General features: G+C 42.2%; 2 protein-coding genes across 2 annotated transcripts in view; both read right to left on the bottom strand.

Moving 5' to 3' along the window:
• Positions 1 to 17,778, bottom strand: part of PREP (prolyl endopeptidase) — a 120,435-nt gene that overhangs the window by 48,692 nt on the left and 53,965 nt on the right. Inside the window, exons 8-9 of the mRNA XM_046674940.1 lie at positions 7,425 to 7,616; positions 3,041 to 3,238 (exon numbers count right to left, since the gene is read on the bottom strand). Coding sequence (XP_046530896.1) covers positions 3,041 to 3,238; positions 7,425 to 7,616 — 390 coding nt within the window. The remainder of the gene's footprint in view (positions 1 to 3,040; positions 3,239 to 7,424; positions 7,617 to 17,778) is intronic.
• On the bottom strand, positions 15,998 to 17,200 carry LOC124246613 (Y-box-binding protein 1-like). Its single transcript, XM_046674941.1, has one exon. The coding sequence runs from the start codon at positions 17,183 to 17,185 to the stop codon at positions 16,226 to 16,228; it is 960 nt and encodes a 319-aa protein (XP_046530897.1). The 5' UTR covers positions 17,186 to 17,200; the 3' UTR covers positions 15,998 to 16,225.

The following is a 17,778-nucleotide window of genomic DNA, read 5'->3' as shown; positions in this document are numbered from 1 at the left end:
TGATAATGGGGGAGGCTATGCATGTGTGCAGACAGGGGTATATGAGACATGTCTGTTCTTTCCCCTCAATTTTGCTGTAAACCTGAAACTGCTCCAGAAAAAATTAAGTCTTAAAAATATTTTTGGGGGGCCGGCCCGGTGGCACAGCAGTTAACTGTGCACGTTCTGCTTTGGCAGCCCAGGGTTCGCCAGTTCGGATCCCAGGTGCAGACACGGCACCACTTGGAGAGCCATGCTGTGGTAGGTGTCCCACATATAAAGTAGAGGAAGATGGGCACGGATGTTAGCTCAGGGCCAGTCTTCCTCAGCAGAAAGAGGAGGATTGGCAGCAGATGTTAGCTAAGGGCTAATCTTCCTCAAAAAAAAAAAAAATTTTTTTTGTCTTTCCCCAACAGTCTGGGAAAGGTTCTTTGATTTCTCATCTCTGTTTCCCAGGTCCACGCACCTGGGACTGCTGTACTGGATTACTACAATGCGCAAGTCTGTTTGGAGCTAACCACAGACAACCCTTCGAAGTTGCAGGAGTACAGAATTAATTAGCTCAACCACTAAGTGGTCTGAGTCACAGGGAATAAGTGCATTGTCCTCCAAATTGCCCCGGCCCCCCGCTTTCTCCCAAGTGTGACTCAAGGTACAAAAGTCCAAAATGGCTTGGGCCCAGACATGTCTCCACTATGTACCTCCATGGGAAACAAAGTCAGCTGGTGTGCATCTGCCAGATGCACCACGTGTCCATAGCAGCTGGAGCTGCAGTTATTTTCGGCCCTGGGGCTTTACTTAAAATTTAGTTCCTATTGTTTACTGCAGTAGTGGACAGCGAACCTTCAGAGACCAGCGCACAACAGCCAGTATGCTGACACGTAGGTGTACGGCTGTGTAGGTACACACACTGACCATTCTTGCTTCCGAGAGATCTAGTTTAATTACCTGATGGCCACTTTTGCATTTGGACCAGAAGGCCTGAGTCTGGAAGCCCCGTTCTCTGGTTTTAGATATCAAATTGTATTAAGGAAAGAAAAGAAAAAGCTCAAGGCAAAATGACTAAGAAAAGACAAAGGAGAAGAACAAAGCGTTACAGTAACAAATTAAAGCTTGCTCAGAAGCTGCCTGGCACTACAGAGCTAAGAACACACTTCCCTTTTCAAACTTCACGGCCACAGATAATATTTCACTGCTTGGCAAAGAACCCATCATTTTATACTAGGACAACGAGCCCTTTCTCCCCCAGGTAATGACGAGCTTGTTCCTGAAATAAATGGCCACTTGGGGTCACTGAAGGTGGTTTACAGGCCTGTGGGGACTCTGGCTTTTATTAAGAGCAAGTGATTCACCCTTACTCTGTTGTCCTTATTGCCCTTTATCCATTTAAACGGTTTATGCTATGAGATTTTCCAAAGTAAAATTTCTGGAACCAGTCTAAGTTGAGGAAATAAACTGTGGACTCTGCAGCAGTGGGTTGGGAATGGCTATCTGGAGGAAACAGATTTTTCTTGGGTCATGTCCACTGGCTGCCACTGTACCCTAGGCTCTGGAGGAGGAGGGGTGAGAGGCAGGACACTCTGATGGAGGCTTCTTGACACCCAGACTCCTGGCCCTGGGCATGGTTTCCACATCCTCATGGGCACTTCTCCGAGCCCCCCTATAGACTCTAAATGGCATATGGACAAGGAAAGCCAGCTGGGTGTCCCAGGTATACCATCAGACCTGCCTACAGAACATCACTCTTTTGGTTTTAATAACTCTGACAGCACCTGTCATGACGATAAGATTCCTTATAGATTGCCTACTCTGTGACTCCGAGGCACAAAAAAAAAGTGGCTGAGACATCACTGTCAGCTGGCTAAACCCCAGAAGGATGGAGCCACTTTAACCCCTGCCTGGCTCTCCCCTATGTCTGCTTTATTTGCCGAGGACTAACTACTGTAACAAAACTGGGCAGGACAAAAAGGGCTGTGAAGGAGCTTAAAAAACAAACAAGGAGGGGGCCAGCCTGGTGGCGCAGTGGTTAAGTTTGCACATTCTGCTTTGGCAGCCCAGGGTTCACCAGTTTGGATCCCGGGTGCGGACATGGCACTGCTTGGCAAGCCATGATGTGGTAAGCGTCCCATGTATACAGTAGAGGAAGATGGGCAAGGATGTTAGCTCAGGGACAGTCTTCCTCAGCAAACAGAAGAGGATTGGTGGGCGGATGTTAGCTCGGGGCTAATCTTCCTCAAAACAAAAAAACCAAAACTCCAAAAAAACAAACAAGGAAAGTACAGAAATTATTTCAGCCAGATTGCCTTTAGGATAGGGTCTGCCCAGTCAACTGCAAACTGCCAATGGAGCCAGACTCCTGGGACAACTCAGAGTGTGCGTTATGGCTTCGGTTATAACAAAAACAGTGCAGCCAAGTGGAGAAGCAGGAAAAAAACAAAACAAAGCAAAATGAGTGTGACCAAGTCAAAAAAAGTTAAAAAGAGAGCTATGTTTGCTTTGGGGAAAATTAACCCATACTGTGAAATGTAAAATCACAATTTACAAGCATTTTTTTCTTCTCTACTAGACCCAAGTAACAAACTTTTTTTCTAAATGATGTAAGAGTATACTTTTAGAATTATATTTTAATTCAGTTTAACAAAAGCAGAATTTATTCTCAGTTTATTCTAGAAATAAGTTTTTTAATGTCAGATGTGACTACAGATTTTTATTTTATGCTTTTAGTTATCTGCACTGCGTGTGTCCTGGTATACAAAGACTAAAGGCTGAATCTAAGGTCATATTTGTTCATACCAATTTTTCAAATCAGCCTAAAACAACAGTTGGTCCCGTCCCCAGAACAGAACTCAGGATATAAGAGAAAGGAGAGTATGGTTTGAGGGCTGCACCTTTCTCTTTGCTCTGAGCGTCTGTTTTACTGTTTTACTCCCAGGAAGTAATTTTGGCTGTAATGCAGCATATGTGATTTTCAATAACACAGCATTACATTTCCATTTCCCGAAAGAAACCCAAACATTAGTGTGATTTTTAAATTGAACAACACTGGCGAAAAGACTCTCACCTGGAGATAAAAAGGAAGTAAACTGATAGAAGATTTCTGTGTCCTTCTTCTGGCCGCTGTACCCCACCACGCTGCCGACGTCCAGCGGGAAGGTCTTGAGGAGAGCACCAGTGGCCAGGTCGTGAAGCTGTAGGATGTTCTTCACGTCATGGAGGTAGCATAACACCAAAAAGTTGGACCTGACGCAAGCTACCCATTCTGAAAAGATATGGGTGGATTAAACCTAATGTAGTTTCGAAAATTAGCAAAACATTTATTTCATTGAACAATAGTTCTTGAGCTACACACGGGGCTATGCAGCAATGAGACTTGCAAAGTGACTTTATATTTGGTTTTAATCATTCATAGTTTTCAGCATATTCCTTTATTTTCATTATTTTGCTGAGGAAGACTGGCCCTGAGCTAACATCCATGCCCATCTTCCTCTACTTTCTATGTGGGACGCCTACCACAGCATGGCTTGACAAGTGGTGCCATGTCTGCACCTGGGATCTGAACCAGCAAACCCTGGGCTGCCAAAGCGGAACGTGTGACTTAACTGCTGTGCCACTGGGCTGGCCCCGAGCATATTCCTTTAATAATTCGTCATTGTCTAGTGCAGATGAAACAAAACATTCTCCACCTTGAGCCATGGGATTGTGATAATCCAGATAATGCATACTACAAATAACCCTGCCTGCCCATTTTGTGTCCAATATCATGTTATAGGAGATATCAGGAGGAAAACAACAAAACCCAAATCATGACCCATGTCTGTCAGGGTTGTTTATTTGACAAAAATGTATCAAGCCCTTGGTATGTGCCAGACACCCTGCAAGGTGCTAGAGCTATAAGAAGATACGTCACTTCTGCCCTAGAGACACAATCTTATAAAAATACAAGTAGTAGTGTGTAAACAAAGGAAAGTGAGTGGTAGGTAGGGACCCAAATCAAGTGACAGCCCTTAAGCAGGTGCTGAGCTGCACCTCAAATACACGGGTGTGGCGATGGGGGGGTGCCGAGGGTGGTGTCAGAACAGGACAGCCCTCTGGGGGACAAGGTGGTGGGAAGACAGATGACTCAATGAATGAAGGTCAGAGCTAGGAAAGAGGAGAGAGAAGGAACAGGAACGAACAGCAGGAAAGAAGGGAGGGAGCGAGACTGGTAAACAGAACAAGTGAGAGATCCATTTTTAAGAAGAAAAAAGCTGCTCAGTTTGGGGTGGGTGGCGATGGTGGCGGTGGTCTGATGGCGATTCCGTGAGCCAGGTAGAGGGGAGGTTAGCTCTGACTTAGCTGTTACTGAGGAGCTACTGTTTGGACAGAAGGGTGACATAAATAAAGATGACACCAGTGAAGGATGTAGAATAATGGACGGATACGGAAGGATGGACCAGAGACCAGGAAGAACACTACTGCAATATCCCAGTCAAATCAAATCAAGCTGCGGATAAAGTTCGGAGAGGAAAGGAAAGAAATGAAAGGCATTTTCCAAGAAGAATCACCAGGATTTGGCGACTGTGGGGATAGAGAGAGTAAGGTAGAGAAATGAATCCTCCCGAATTTCCAGGGTTCTGAGTTGAGTAACCGTGCTGTCAGTGACAGAGCTGGGAGAGTGGAGGTGAGCGAGGTGATGGGGGAAAGGAGAAAACAGAACGGCAGGCACAGAGCACAATCCATTTCATTTTGGACAAGATCAGCATGAGGTAAGGACAGGCCATCTGGAGGGAGAGATGCTGCGGTAAATGGAAGCAAGGACAAGGCTGCAGGTAACAGCTCAAATGTGGAAAAGACAAGCCTTTTTGGGTTTCATGGTGGGGGGTGTGGTGGTGGGGTTCTGGACACTGCTTACTTTTATAACCTAAGAAACCTGTAGTTCATGCTTATAACGTGATCAATTATCAACATGAATAAGACATGAACAAGCCAGAAGGAACTCAGCATCACCAGGGGCCTCGATCCCACCGGGCTGTTTAGATTATCACAGCAAACTTTTCCTCAGGTGAGGATAAGAACTCTTACGTCTAAAAGTAATTTGTTCATTGCCCAATTCAACTTTTTTAAACTGTCTCAATCAAGCAATATATTTCATATGGCCTTCATATTTTAAAGAAAGTATGGGGGGGGAAATTGAAGTAAATTATTTCTGTCAAAGAAAAATCAATCTGTGTTGACTACGAGTACATCAGAATTATAAAACAGACAAAGTGAATCAGAAAAGGACAAGGTGATTTGTAGTCTGTCGTTAATAAAAGCTCTGACTTTACAGCAGTACTTTATGACTCATCTCCAGTTTTTATTCTCAATAGGGCATTCTGTGCTAATGATATATAGCAAATTCTACTGTGCTTCTCTTTGAATTGATGAGTTCTAGTGAATATTGAAGGTTTCCCCTTTCCAGTCTAAAGAACTTATAACCTTCCAGTAGGAAGGGTATAAAAATATATCACCCCCCAAAATCTCTGAGCACCGATTTGCATTTCTTTAGATCTACAAGTGAGAGAGGATGTCACCTTAAGGCACAGTTAAAACCACTTTTTTTTTTGGCTTTAAAAGGCAGAAAATTCACACGTCTTAGGACATATTTTCATCTCTGATGAATCCCCATATGAGAATCACTCTTCCACCCTAACTTGCACCTGAAAAGCACCCAGGGCACCCTACACAAAGACTTATGCCACCAAAGTCTCACTCGGACCCACCAACGCATGAGATCAACTCACGTGGCGCTTGGGAAGCACTCACTGAATGTGGCCTCTTACCATCCTTGGGCGGACGTTCTGTCTCAGTTTGGACAGAAGCCATCAGGCTACCAAAGTCACTGCGAAGCAGATTGCTCACACACAGATGTGAAAGGAAACGGCCAAAAACCTGTTCCACGACTCAACCAGATATAAAGGAGGGTCAGAGAGTGACTGGAAGGTTTTGAGAAGACAGGTGAAGAGATTCCCTTGGGAAGATCCCCAGTCAGGCTGTGAGTCCCCCTTCCCACTGGGGAGAACCCCAGACTGACAGAGACAGAGCGCTGGTGCCTAATCGAAACCCAGAAGCTAAAGGGACTGTGACCGGAACATCCAGAAGGCAGAAGGGCTGACTAAGTATGAGGGGAAGAGCCCGGGATGGGCTGCTGCCTAGGGGTTGCAGATGTGATTTTTGTAGGAAAGAGCACAGATGACGTTGTCCTGGGTTCCATCTAATAGAACTGCCTGAAGGGGTGTGGAGACCTCAAGACAGAAGAGGGTGGAGGGCGCTGCTGGATGCCCAGGGGCTGAGGAGAATCTCAAGCAAACACCCACAGCAGTGCCTCCTCCAGGGCCCAGGGAACTGCAGAGACACCGGCCGCAGGAGCCCCACGGGAATCACTCCCTGAGTCTGCTGTCATCATGCGCCCCCCTTCCCCGTCCACCCACTATGCAAGGCCAGGCTTAAATAGCTGCCAGGCACAGAGCACCCCGGCTTGAGCCAAGGGAGGAAGAGCTCCTGACCTTTCCAGGACATGAACCTGGATCTGTCTGACTCCATTCCTGTGCTTTAATTCACTGAAAAACACATGTGAGGACTGCTTTATCTGAGCCGGGGCCACTCTGCAGACCTCAAAAGGAATTCTTTTCCTAACTACGTATCTTCCACCTTCGCGTTTGGGGACGGTCCTAGATTTTACCCTCATTCAACCCGTCAGCAGAAGTTCACCTTCAACAAGCAAACTCTTCACTGGCTTGAAGGTACTGGACGCTCCTTTTGTGTAAAAAGTAGTGGCAAAATTAGCGAGTCTTATTCTAATCAAATCCAGCTTTCAGGCAATAAATACTTTATAAAGCAGCATATCGCTTTTGGAAAATCACAGAGAAAATGAATAACAGGGAACTTAAAGGCATTCTGAAACATGATTGATACAGAAGTGAGGTTCTGAAAAGTTGAATGTAGCTCAGTGCACACAGCAGCAACTGCAACAGATTTCAATTAAATCTGACAATAGTCTATTTTCTTTTCTAATAAGGGGACTGTAACTCCACTCTAAGATCTATAATAGGTATAATACAAACGGCCAAAGGCTATTCAAAAGCTAAAAGCTAAGGATTCTGAATCCAAATGGTTTAAAAGATTAAATGTTAGTGATTATCATCAGCCAATAACTAGACAAAAACAATTGATATTTTAAAAAAAACTACCTTTGAAAGTCTGGATTCACACCTTCAGGGTTTTTATGAAGACCGTGCATGGTATTGTACTAACTACAAAGACGCCATACAGTAAATACTTGGTTGTGCCGTTTAGACACTTTATTCCTGAGGATTAGAGGTCAAAGGTTCTTTACCTTGTAACCTGTCACCAGAGAACGAGAGATGCCCCAACTTGGTGACGTTCTCAGCAAGAACAAAAGCCCAATTTTCAAGCAGCAGTCTTACCTAAGACGTCTTTCTCGTGCTCAGGAACAAGCACTTTCCACTTAGATTCCTCAGGGTCCGTGAAGTCGATGTTGATCAGGCGATAGTTGGGAGAATTGCGGTTCGTCTTGAAGGTGAACACCGTCCCCTCGTTGGTCACGTAGTCATACTCCCCTTCGAAGTTATCGATCAGCTTTACCCACGTCAGGATTCCTGGCGAAAGACCAAGCCCCAGGTCACTTCTCCAGTGTTTGAAAACGCGGTTTGTGTGCAATGGGAGGGAGGGTGGATCTTTTCTGTGTATAGAACACACAGCAGACACAATATTTGCAAGTTCCAAGGCTTGACAAAGAGCAAGGACAAACGTGGGTAAATTTTAAGTTTTTTAAAAAATGGGAAGGAAGCTTCTCCTGAAAAGCCTGGCAATGAGCGATCTCCTCTCTGCCCACTACCCTGAGTAATCTGGTAAACCCTCTTCCACCTGAGTGTGTCTCCAATCTGAGTGCCTCTCTCTACCTCTGCTGCCATCACCCCATTCCAAGTCTTCCTTAGGTCACTCCTGGTCGATGGCAGTGGCTCTCAACCAGGACGATTTGACCGCCCCACCCCGGACTTTCGGAAAGGTCTGCAGGCATTTTTGGTTGTCACAACTTGGAAGGTGAGAGGAGAGTTACAACTAGCAGCTAGTGGGTAGAGGACAGAGATGCTGCAAAGTGTGCTTCAGTGCACAGGACAGCATCTACAACCAAGAATTAGCCTGCCCAAAACATCAACAGAGCCAAGGGTCAGACACCCTGGTCTGCAGCATCAGATTCCCGCCTGGTCTTCCCACTGCCGCTCTTGATCTTCTCGGTACACAGCCACTACAATGTCTTAATATCCTAAATTGGTCAGTGTTGGTGCCTTTCCTAGAAACTTCCCATTACTCTTTGAATAAAATGCAAATTCCTTTCCACGGTCTCCATGGTCCTGTATGTTACAATCCTTGCCCACTTAGCCAACGTCAGCTTCTTCCAACTTTCACCTCACCCTCTGTCCTCTGGCGACAGTGGCTTTTGTTAGGTTCCTTAAAACATGCCTCAGGGCCTTGTCACAGGCTGTTTTCTCTGCCTAGCCCACTCTCAAAGGCAAGGCACCTCTGATTGGCACCCAGATCATTTCTTCACAGCACTTTTCTCAAGATATGTGCTTATATGTTTGTTTATAATTTACCTTTTTTTATTCACTATTTAATACTCAGCACCTACATAGAGTGGCTGGGACTTCAAAGACGCAAAATAAAATTGGTGTTGAACGAAAGGAGGAATACTTTCCAGTCCTTTAGTCCTAAGAACCAGTCTGGAGATGGTCATTACTAAAATAATCTTAAAGGTGTCCACTATCATCATCATTTAAATGGTTCACTAAATGCCACTTCTAATATTTAAAAAAAAAAACGCACTGAGAAGACATCTGCTTCACAATGTATCAGACACAAAGGTTCAGAGTACATCTCAAAAGTTTTATAAACAAAAATGTCCTTTGACCTCTAAAGACTGAGAGGCAATGTTAGATCTTAGCTATTCTCCACTTAATCTCCTACCTTCAATTTCACAGTGAAATTGCTATATTAATTTGGATAGTTCATTTATATCCCTGGTGATTTTACATTCACTCTCTCCTTCACCTCTGTTGCATAATATCTCTATATCATTTGTTGTTGAATTAAATTTATGAGGGAAAATGTAATCCCATGGTAGAAAGAGAGTTTTTCAGTTAGATATAACTGGATTAGAACCTCCACCACTGTTCAGTTGTGTGACCTCGAGTGATCTTTTTATCCTCTGCTAAGCCTCATTTTCTCAACTGTAAATGAGGAACAGTAAGTGAATGTGAAAATTATTATTAAATGACTGCTAATACCTACCCCACAACAACAGAACAAAGATTATTTTAAAATAAACAATTGAAATTAAAACTAATAATAAGCAGTTAAAAAAATCTATAGTTTTCCTACACGTTACCAATAACCAGTTAGAAAGTATGGTGGGGGGTGGGGGACACACCTCATTAACAATAGAAGCAAAATTAATAAAATATTTAGAAATGCACCTAACACGAAATGTGAAATCTGTATGAAAAAAGCTCTAAAATGTTTCTGAGGAATCTTAAAAACAACACAACAAATAAAAGCTGAATAACTGGGAACACATATTTCAAAGGTGCAAACAATCCTAGGGGAAATCTATAAATTTAACACAATTCCAATAAAAATCCAAATGAGATTTTTAAGGAATTTGACCATATTATTCTAAAATTCTATTCACATAAGGATAGTCAATACATTTTTTAGAAAAGAATGAAGAGGAACTTCTTGCACTATGATGCTCTGAACAAGCCCCTCTCCCCCACAAAACTAATCATCATCCTGACTTTTATGGTAATCACTTTACTTTCCTTTGTTCTTTTCCTGCCATAATATGTATCCATAAACACTATAGTCTAATTTAGCCTTATTTTTGAACTTCATATATAATGAAACCATACAACATGTATTCTTTTATGTCTGACTTCTTTCACTTGACATTATGTTTGTGAGATTATTCATCCTATGGTTATCGTTATTAACTTTTGGCTAAACTCTATTGTGCTCAAAGAACATCCTCTGTATGATTTCAATCTTTTAAAATTTGTTGAGGAAAGCTTTATGGCCTAACGTTTTTTCTTTAAATGATTTTTAAATGTTCTTGTATGTGACTGAAAAGAATGTGTATTTTGCAGCCTTTAGGTGTGATATGATAAATATGTCTCTTAAGTCATTTGTTAATGATATTGTTCAAATCTATATATTTACTGATTTTTGGGGCCATTTTTTTTCTATCAGTCACAGGAAAGTTCTGTTAAAATGTTCCTCTATGATTGTAAAAATTATCTGTTTTTACTTGTATTTCTGTTAACTTTTGCTCTATTTTGAAAACATGCTGCTAGATACACAAAGTTAGAATTATTATATTTAATATAATTCATAAAACTGAATGGAACCTTCTATGGTTATGAAGTTTTATCTCTAATAATGCTTTTTAAAGTATGCTTTGATATTAAGACAGCTAACTCATTTTCATGATAATATCTTGGGCCAGTTGTCCTCTGCAGAATGGTTGGTCCCAATTATGTAGTTTATCATTGCTGGAAAGATTTGTTTTTTTCCATGTCTCTTAACCACTCATATGCTTTTCACCTCTTGGTGGGTTGCATTTTAGGTAATTTCTTTACATCTATATTCTACTTCATTAATTCTCTCTTCAGGTATGTCTAATATCTTCTTTAACCTGAAGAACAGTCTTTAATCTGAATAACTGAATTTTTTTAATGCTAACAATCATATTCTTTATTTGCAGAAGTTCTACTTAGTCCTCTTCAAAATCTGTTTGGTCATTCTTTACAGTATCTTCTTTCTTGCTTATTTTTTATAAAAGCAGCATCACATTAATCATTTACTTTTAAAAGCTTGTTTAATGCACTTATTTTACATTAGGAATCTGATAATTCCACTGTGGTGTTTCTGCTGGCTCTATTTCTCACGTTGGTGAATTTCTTCATCTGATTTGTGATTTCTGACTGTGAACTGATTTCCCTTGAAACATGATCTGTAGAAATTCTTGGAGGCCTGAGTTGAAGTGGCACTCTTCCAGAGAAGATTTGTTTTCAGCTTCTGTTTGATTCTTGGGAGGCACTTTAAATGAAATTCCTGGCGTGGGGAGTTTTGGACCTCACAGGGACAGTCAAGATACCCTGCACCCACGTGAAGCTCAGCCTTTCTTATCTAGGAGAATTCACACCCTGCCTCCCCTTCTCCTTCCCCAGTGCCAAGGTAAAGACGGTAGGTTTCCTTCCTACACCCTCCCTGCTCCTTAGGCCGCGGCTCTGCCACTGGGAGGTTTATTTCTCAATCACCCTTACACTGAGGGTATCTCTCACTAGACTCTCCACATGCATGGAGAAGCAGAGGCTTTATCTTCCATCCCCATTGCCCTACGTGGCATCAGAGGGAAGCCCAGCAGAAACACTCAGGGACTATTCAAGATTCCTGCTTTCATTTTATCTTCAGTCTCTATGATTTCTCTTTTTTTGTGCCAACTGAGCAATATACTTCAAACGATGCTTTATAGGCTTTTCATAGCATTTCAATTGGGAGGTGATTCAGAATATATAATCTGCCAAACTCCTTCAGACAGAAGTCCTTATAGTTAATTAATTTTCATAAAAGGTTAACCTCTGCATTCGAGATACAAATTTTTTTTTTCAGGGACAAACTGCTAACCTCAAAAGCAGATGACCACTCAAAGATAAGTGTACCTTAGTTTACATAAAACAATGCTTTAAAAGGAAAAAAACCTAAAAACCATTCCTTAGAAGCATAAGTAAAAAATTAGCTGGCAATGCGAAATTTGCAGATAATCAGAAAGGTACATTTATTTATAATAAGAAAGATGAAACTCAATTTTCTGGACTATGATATTTGTAGATACAGAGACTTGGTTCAGGGAAATGTCAGATTCCTTAAATGTTCTCCTGACAACAAAACATTTCCTGATGTGAAACCTTTATTTCTCATAGTAACCATCTTATGGTTTCTGCCTGAAAAGGCCTTGCTGCCATCGCAGAGGTATTTATTATGACCCTACTCCCGGCAAAAAAGTCACTGAATATCCACCAAAGGCAAAACACAGTAGAAATTTCCTTCAGTATCTCTGCATAATCAGGTGAGCCTGAAGATGTGGCACACTTGTTTTAAATAATCAAGCTCCAATGAACACCAAAACAACAAAGTTTGTGGGCATTATCTACCACCAAATTCTGAAGCACTAACCTTAGTCATAAATACAGACTACAAGTCACAAATTTATTCAGATTTAGAAACATGGCTGGATTGACACAAATCCAGCTGTAAAATCTGAAAAGCACTTCAAAGTCCAGGCCCTCCTAGGGCAGCGTGTTTAAACAGGGAGCTGGAGAAATCGTTTTACTCTCCTGAAACTCCTGTTCCTCAGGGCTTCCGCTAGGAAATAATTCAAGAGCAATGGCATTTCAGTTGAACAATGGGGCTCTTTCAGTTTTGCTATTCACAATTTAGAACACTATTGATTTAAATGGAAAACAGAAAATTTCTTCAGGAAAAAAGAAAAAAGATGTGGCTAAATTCCAGAACCACTTCACTTTTTGCCCACCTTTTCTGAGGTCCTTTTGTCTGTAAGTGGCATTATTCACTCTGAAGTCAACAGAATTCAATTTCCAGACGTCTCTGCAGTAAAGTTAAAATTACTTTTTATAAACCTGCTTCTCAGTGGGGGGATGATTTGTTTACTGAGTGAAGATTAGCTTAAAATAAGTCATCTTATGCTTTCCCCAGAGCAAAGTCATTAGTTTTACTGCTTTCTTTGAAATTCAATGGTATTGACCATGTTTCATAGAAAATGTTTTGTAAGCTCTCTAATAACAGGAGCTAAAAAGTGCTTTTATACTTTATAAAACATTAAAGCCTTCTCATGGAACAACGAGAAATGCAAAGCATGGATCATGCTGTGAGACGGAGGTGGGCAGAAGCCTGCTCTTCCTGTGCTCCCTGGCCTGCTGCCTTCCTTCCAGCACAGCTGCCACACGGTGATGGTTAGAGCACGGGAACATGGCATGGGAGCTCAACTGACCTGGGTCTGAATCTTTCAATAGTATCAGGAAAGCTAATTGACTTCCCCTGCATCAGTTTCCTGGGGCTAACAACACGTGCTCCTCAGAGGTTGTTGAGAAGGCTGAATGAAATAGCTACATTCGTAGCTCAGGATTTGGCACACAGAAGATGCTAAATAAACAATACTTCCTACTATTCCAAATAACCCCAGCATTCTTCAAATGACAAAAATAAGCTAAATGTGACTTCTGCATAGCACAACATGCCAACAGCGAGCTTTGAAAATCTAATTTCCATCTCTCACAGCACACAGCAATTTTCCTAGGAAAAGCCCTTATAATCACTAATTTTATAATTAGTAAAAATACTAATGTTAATACTATTACTTCTTATTTTACTTCAAAATTCACGTTTTGCTTCTTATTTTTATACTGTCTTTTGATGTTCTAATTCTCATTGGTTTTTTTGCATTCCCACTCTGAAATATACACTATTTTCTAATAATTCCCTGCCTCTCACAGAAGCCCTGTTGGTCTGGCTTTTAATGCTCAGATGACTTTGCTAAACTTTGGACAACTCATCTGTTTAAAGCTTCTCGAATGTTTATCTCCTTCTTTCCACTCCACCCCTAAAAAGATGCCCAGCCCCACCAGGCATGAAGCATGAAGTCAATATTTTCTTAGCTCCCTAGAAACAAGAGGTCATCCACATTGCATTAGCCAGAGATGGCAGAATGAACAATTTAAATGTCTGACAAATACCGAGCTTCCTTTCATCATGTGTTAGCATGTAGAGTAGACTAATTTCTTACATTGTAGAAAACCAATTTTCAATAATTCATGAAAGCATTAAAATGAAGACATGGTGAGTGACGAAAATGTCATCAATCTAAAATGATCAAACTTTCAGCAAATAAGGAAAAAGCAGAGAGACAGGTTAGTGAAAGTCTGGAAGAAGTAAAGGATAAGCTGATATTTCCTTATAAAAATCAGTATGTCAGCACCATCCACCTTTTCCTCCCAAACACTTCATAAATGCTGCGACATGAACAAAGGCCACTTCTGGCCCATTTTGAGGATGGCTACATTGAAGCAGAAGGGTGTTACGTTACTAACAGGGATTTCAGACATTTATAGTTCTTTTCACCTAACAATTGCTTCCTAAGGATTCTATTTAAAAACCTCTGATATAATTTTAAACTTATTCAAGATAGGGCCAAAGGCCAGCCTAGTGGCATAGTGGTTAAGTTTGCACTCTGCTCTAGTGGCCCAGGATTCACAGGTTCGGATCCCAGGCGCAGACCTAGCACCGCTCATACGTCATGCTGTGGGGGCGTCCCACATACAAAACATAAAGGAAGACTGGCACGGATATTAGCCCAGGGACTGTCTTTCTCAAGCAAAAAGAGGAAGATTGGCAATGGATATTAACTCAGGGCCAAATGTTCCTCACCGCCCCCCCCAAAAAAGGGGGCCAAATGGCCAGCATCTTTTTTTGCTGCTGATATAAAATAGGGAACAAAGTGTCTGACCTTCTACAGAAAAAATGAAAGAATCAAAGAGAAAAGGGAACGAACGGAAGAAAACACAGAGGAAAGGGAGGGAATTTAGAGTTTTCAAACTCAGAGACGTCCCAGCTCTGATCCTGGGCATGTGCTCTCGGTCACAGCACCGCTGATATGCCCTGAAACCCTGCACTGGCAATCTCACAGCTACTGTCCAGCCTGCAGAGGACACTTGATGGGCAGGGATGAGGGGACGGGCTGTCATCACCTCTATCACCCAACACAGCACCTGGCACAAAGTGGAGCATTGATACATGTCTGCCTCATAACTAAGTATAACATTTACATCATCCTACATTTCAGACTGATCATTACATATATTTGTTGATCATGTAAAGACAATAGAAGTAACCAAATTTAAATTTTAAAAAACATAGCAGTCTCTTCCACTTTTCACATGAAAATATTTAGAAATATATCATACTAATTTAAATATGCATAAAAGTATGTTGAAAACCGCCACTTATATTTTCAGGGTATAAATTAAGTTTTCACGAAATTTTTAAAAGTCCGCATATTTGAAAGAAAAGAGACAGCTCTAAGATCCCATATTTAACTGTAATGTAGACAATATGTGAAAATTTATTCTAAATTTAGTCTATAGGAAGTAACTTTATATATATTCAAAATAGGGCTATTTACAACAAACTTAAGAAACAAGGTACATATATAATTCAAAAGAAACAGTCTGGGTGTAGAAAAGCACAGAAAATGTAACTAAGAAAATCCAGACACAAAGCATTTTCTTGCAAGGTTCAGGATGATTAATTTCAGTGAATCTGCAGGCATGGATCACATTAGAATCACAGGAGCCAAGACTCAGCTGTCTTTTCTATTGCAGAACTAATAAAACATCATGCCAGCCTGGTGTCCTAAGTGATACCTTCATACCTCACTTTTGATTTTTCTTTCTTTCTTTCTTTTGCTGAGGAAGATTAGCCCTAAGCAAACATCTGTTGCAAATCTTCCTCTTTGTTTTTTTTTTGAGGAAGATTAGCCCTGAGCTAACATCTGTACCAATCCTCCTCCACTTTATATGTGGGTTGCTGCTGCAGCATGGCTGACAAGTGGTGTAGGTCCACACCCAGGATCTGAACCCATGCCACCCAAGTGGAGTGTGCCAAACCCAACCACTATGCCATGGGACGAACCTCTTCACTTTTTTTTTTTTTTTGACAATTATTTAAGACCTTTATTAACAGGTGCTTGCAGTTTGTTGACTTTTTTGAAAAAATCAAGTTGTAAACTTTTATTACAAATTAAAAATGAGGTTCTTAAAAATCTCAACTTGACCGGATATGAAACAATTTAAAAACCTTTGAAGGTGTATTGAGAAAAAACAGGCTTTTTTTTTTTTTTTACATTAAACACGTTTGTCATTACCAAAAAGAGACATCTTTAGGTAAAAATAATAAAAACCCCATGCTGCATAGATAATGCAGATAGTTCTAGTTATCTGGTCAACGGGCAAAAAGCAAGCATTTAAGGTCTTCAGCTCCAATCTTTTGTTCATTTCTTATTGCTGGAATTTCATATTCATTTCTTCTTGTTGGATGACTAAACCGGACGATGGTAGAGATGGTAAGCCGGCATTTACTCAGCCCCGCCCGGCTCAGCCTCGGGAGCGGACGAATTCTCAGCGGGTTGATCGCCTGCTGTTGTCTCTTTGCCATCTTGTGGTTTAGGGTTTTCTGGGCATCTGCGTCGGTAATTGAAGTTGCGGCGGTACCGACGTTGAGGTGGCTGCTGACCTTGGATCTCATCGCCTTGATTTTCCTTATCTTCTTCATTGCCATCCTCTCTAGGCTGTCTTTGGCGAGGAGAGCCCCTGCGGAATCGTGGTCTATAACCCCGATACATATTCTGCCTCACTGGTCTACCTTGTTCTCCTGCACCCTGGCTGTCAGCACCCTCCATCACTTCTTGCACAGGAGGGTTGGAATACTGTGGTCGACGCCCATAGGGTCTCCGCATGTAGTAAGGTGGGAACCGTCGCCTGCGGTAGGGCCGGCGCTGTTGGGCCTGGCCTTTGGGAGCGCTCTCCAATCCCTCATTCTTTTCCCCACTCTCACTATTCTGGTAATTCTGCTGGTCATTGCGTGGAGGACCCCTGCGACGTGGATAGCGTCTATAATGGTTACGGTCTGCTGTATATTTACTGCCTTGCACTGGAACTCCACCAGGGCCTGTAACATTTGCTGCCTCCGCACCCTTTTCTCCTTCAACAACATCAAACTCCACAGTCTCTCCATCTCCTACACTGCGAAGGTACTTCCTGGGGTTATTCTTCTTTATGGCAGTCTGGTGTACAAATACATCTTCCTTGGTGTCATTCCTGTTGATGAAACCATATCCGTTTCTTACATTGAACCATTTTACTGTTCCCAAAACCTTCGCTGCGATGACCTTCTTGTCCCCGCCGGCAGGCGCCGCCGATGTGAGCCCGCCCGGGCCGCCGCTCCCTGCGCCGCTGCCCGTGGTGCCGGGCTTGGTGTCGGCAGCGCTGAGGGCGGGGGCGGCGGGCGGCTGCTGGGTCTCGGCCTCGCTGCTCATGGTTGCGGTGATGGCGACTGGGGCCGGCTGCGGCAGCTGCGGCTCCTCCCGGGCTGTGATGGTAACTAGGCCGGCGGCGGCCGTGGGGCTGCTCAGGTCTCTCTGGGGTCCGCTCTCCGCTCCCGCTACCGATCGAACTCCGAACCTCTTCACTTTTGATTTTAAATAAGGAACAGGAAAAAGAGAAGCAGAAATCTTCTGCTCATACAATATACAGGACTGGAGAAACATGGTCTGTTCCTGTTCATCATTCTCAGAGTTTAAAAAGGACAAAAATTTAATTAAAAAAAATTTAGGAGGCCAGAAAGGTAAAGATTCAAAATGCTCACAAGAAAATTAACAGATTCTGATGGAGGATGGCCTATAAAGTGGGGCCACCTGAGCACAAGGATCCATCCCTAAAGGGGCAGGGAGAATCACTGAAGACAAGCTGGTGCCCACCTACTCCAAGTCTGTGTTACAGAAAAAGTATTCTGACACTTGTTAAAGTGGAAAAGAAGACTTATACGATGTATAAGAAGAATTATATAAAGAGGTAAAGAAGATTATTGCAATAAGGGAGAGAGACTGGGCTTAACTCCAGAAGCAGAGAA

This window comes from Equus quagga, chromosome 11, assembly GCF_021613505.1.
Source record: "Equus quagga isolate Etosha38 chromosome 11, UCLA_HA_Equagga_1.0, whole genome shotgun sequence".
NCBI lineage: Eukaryota > Metazoa > Chordata > Mammalia > Perissodactyla > Equidae > Equus > Equus quagga.
This window is presented reverse-complemented; position numbering and strand designations above follow the sequence as displayed.

What these genes read in the sequence shown, in the direction of transcription:
- LOC124246613 (XM_046674941.1), bottom strand. Translation starts at nt 17,185, where the DNA reads ATGAGCAGCGAGGCCGAGACCCAGCAGCCGCCCGCCGCCCCCGCCCTC.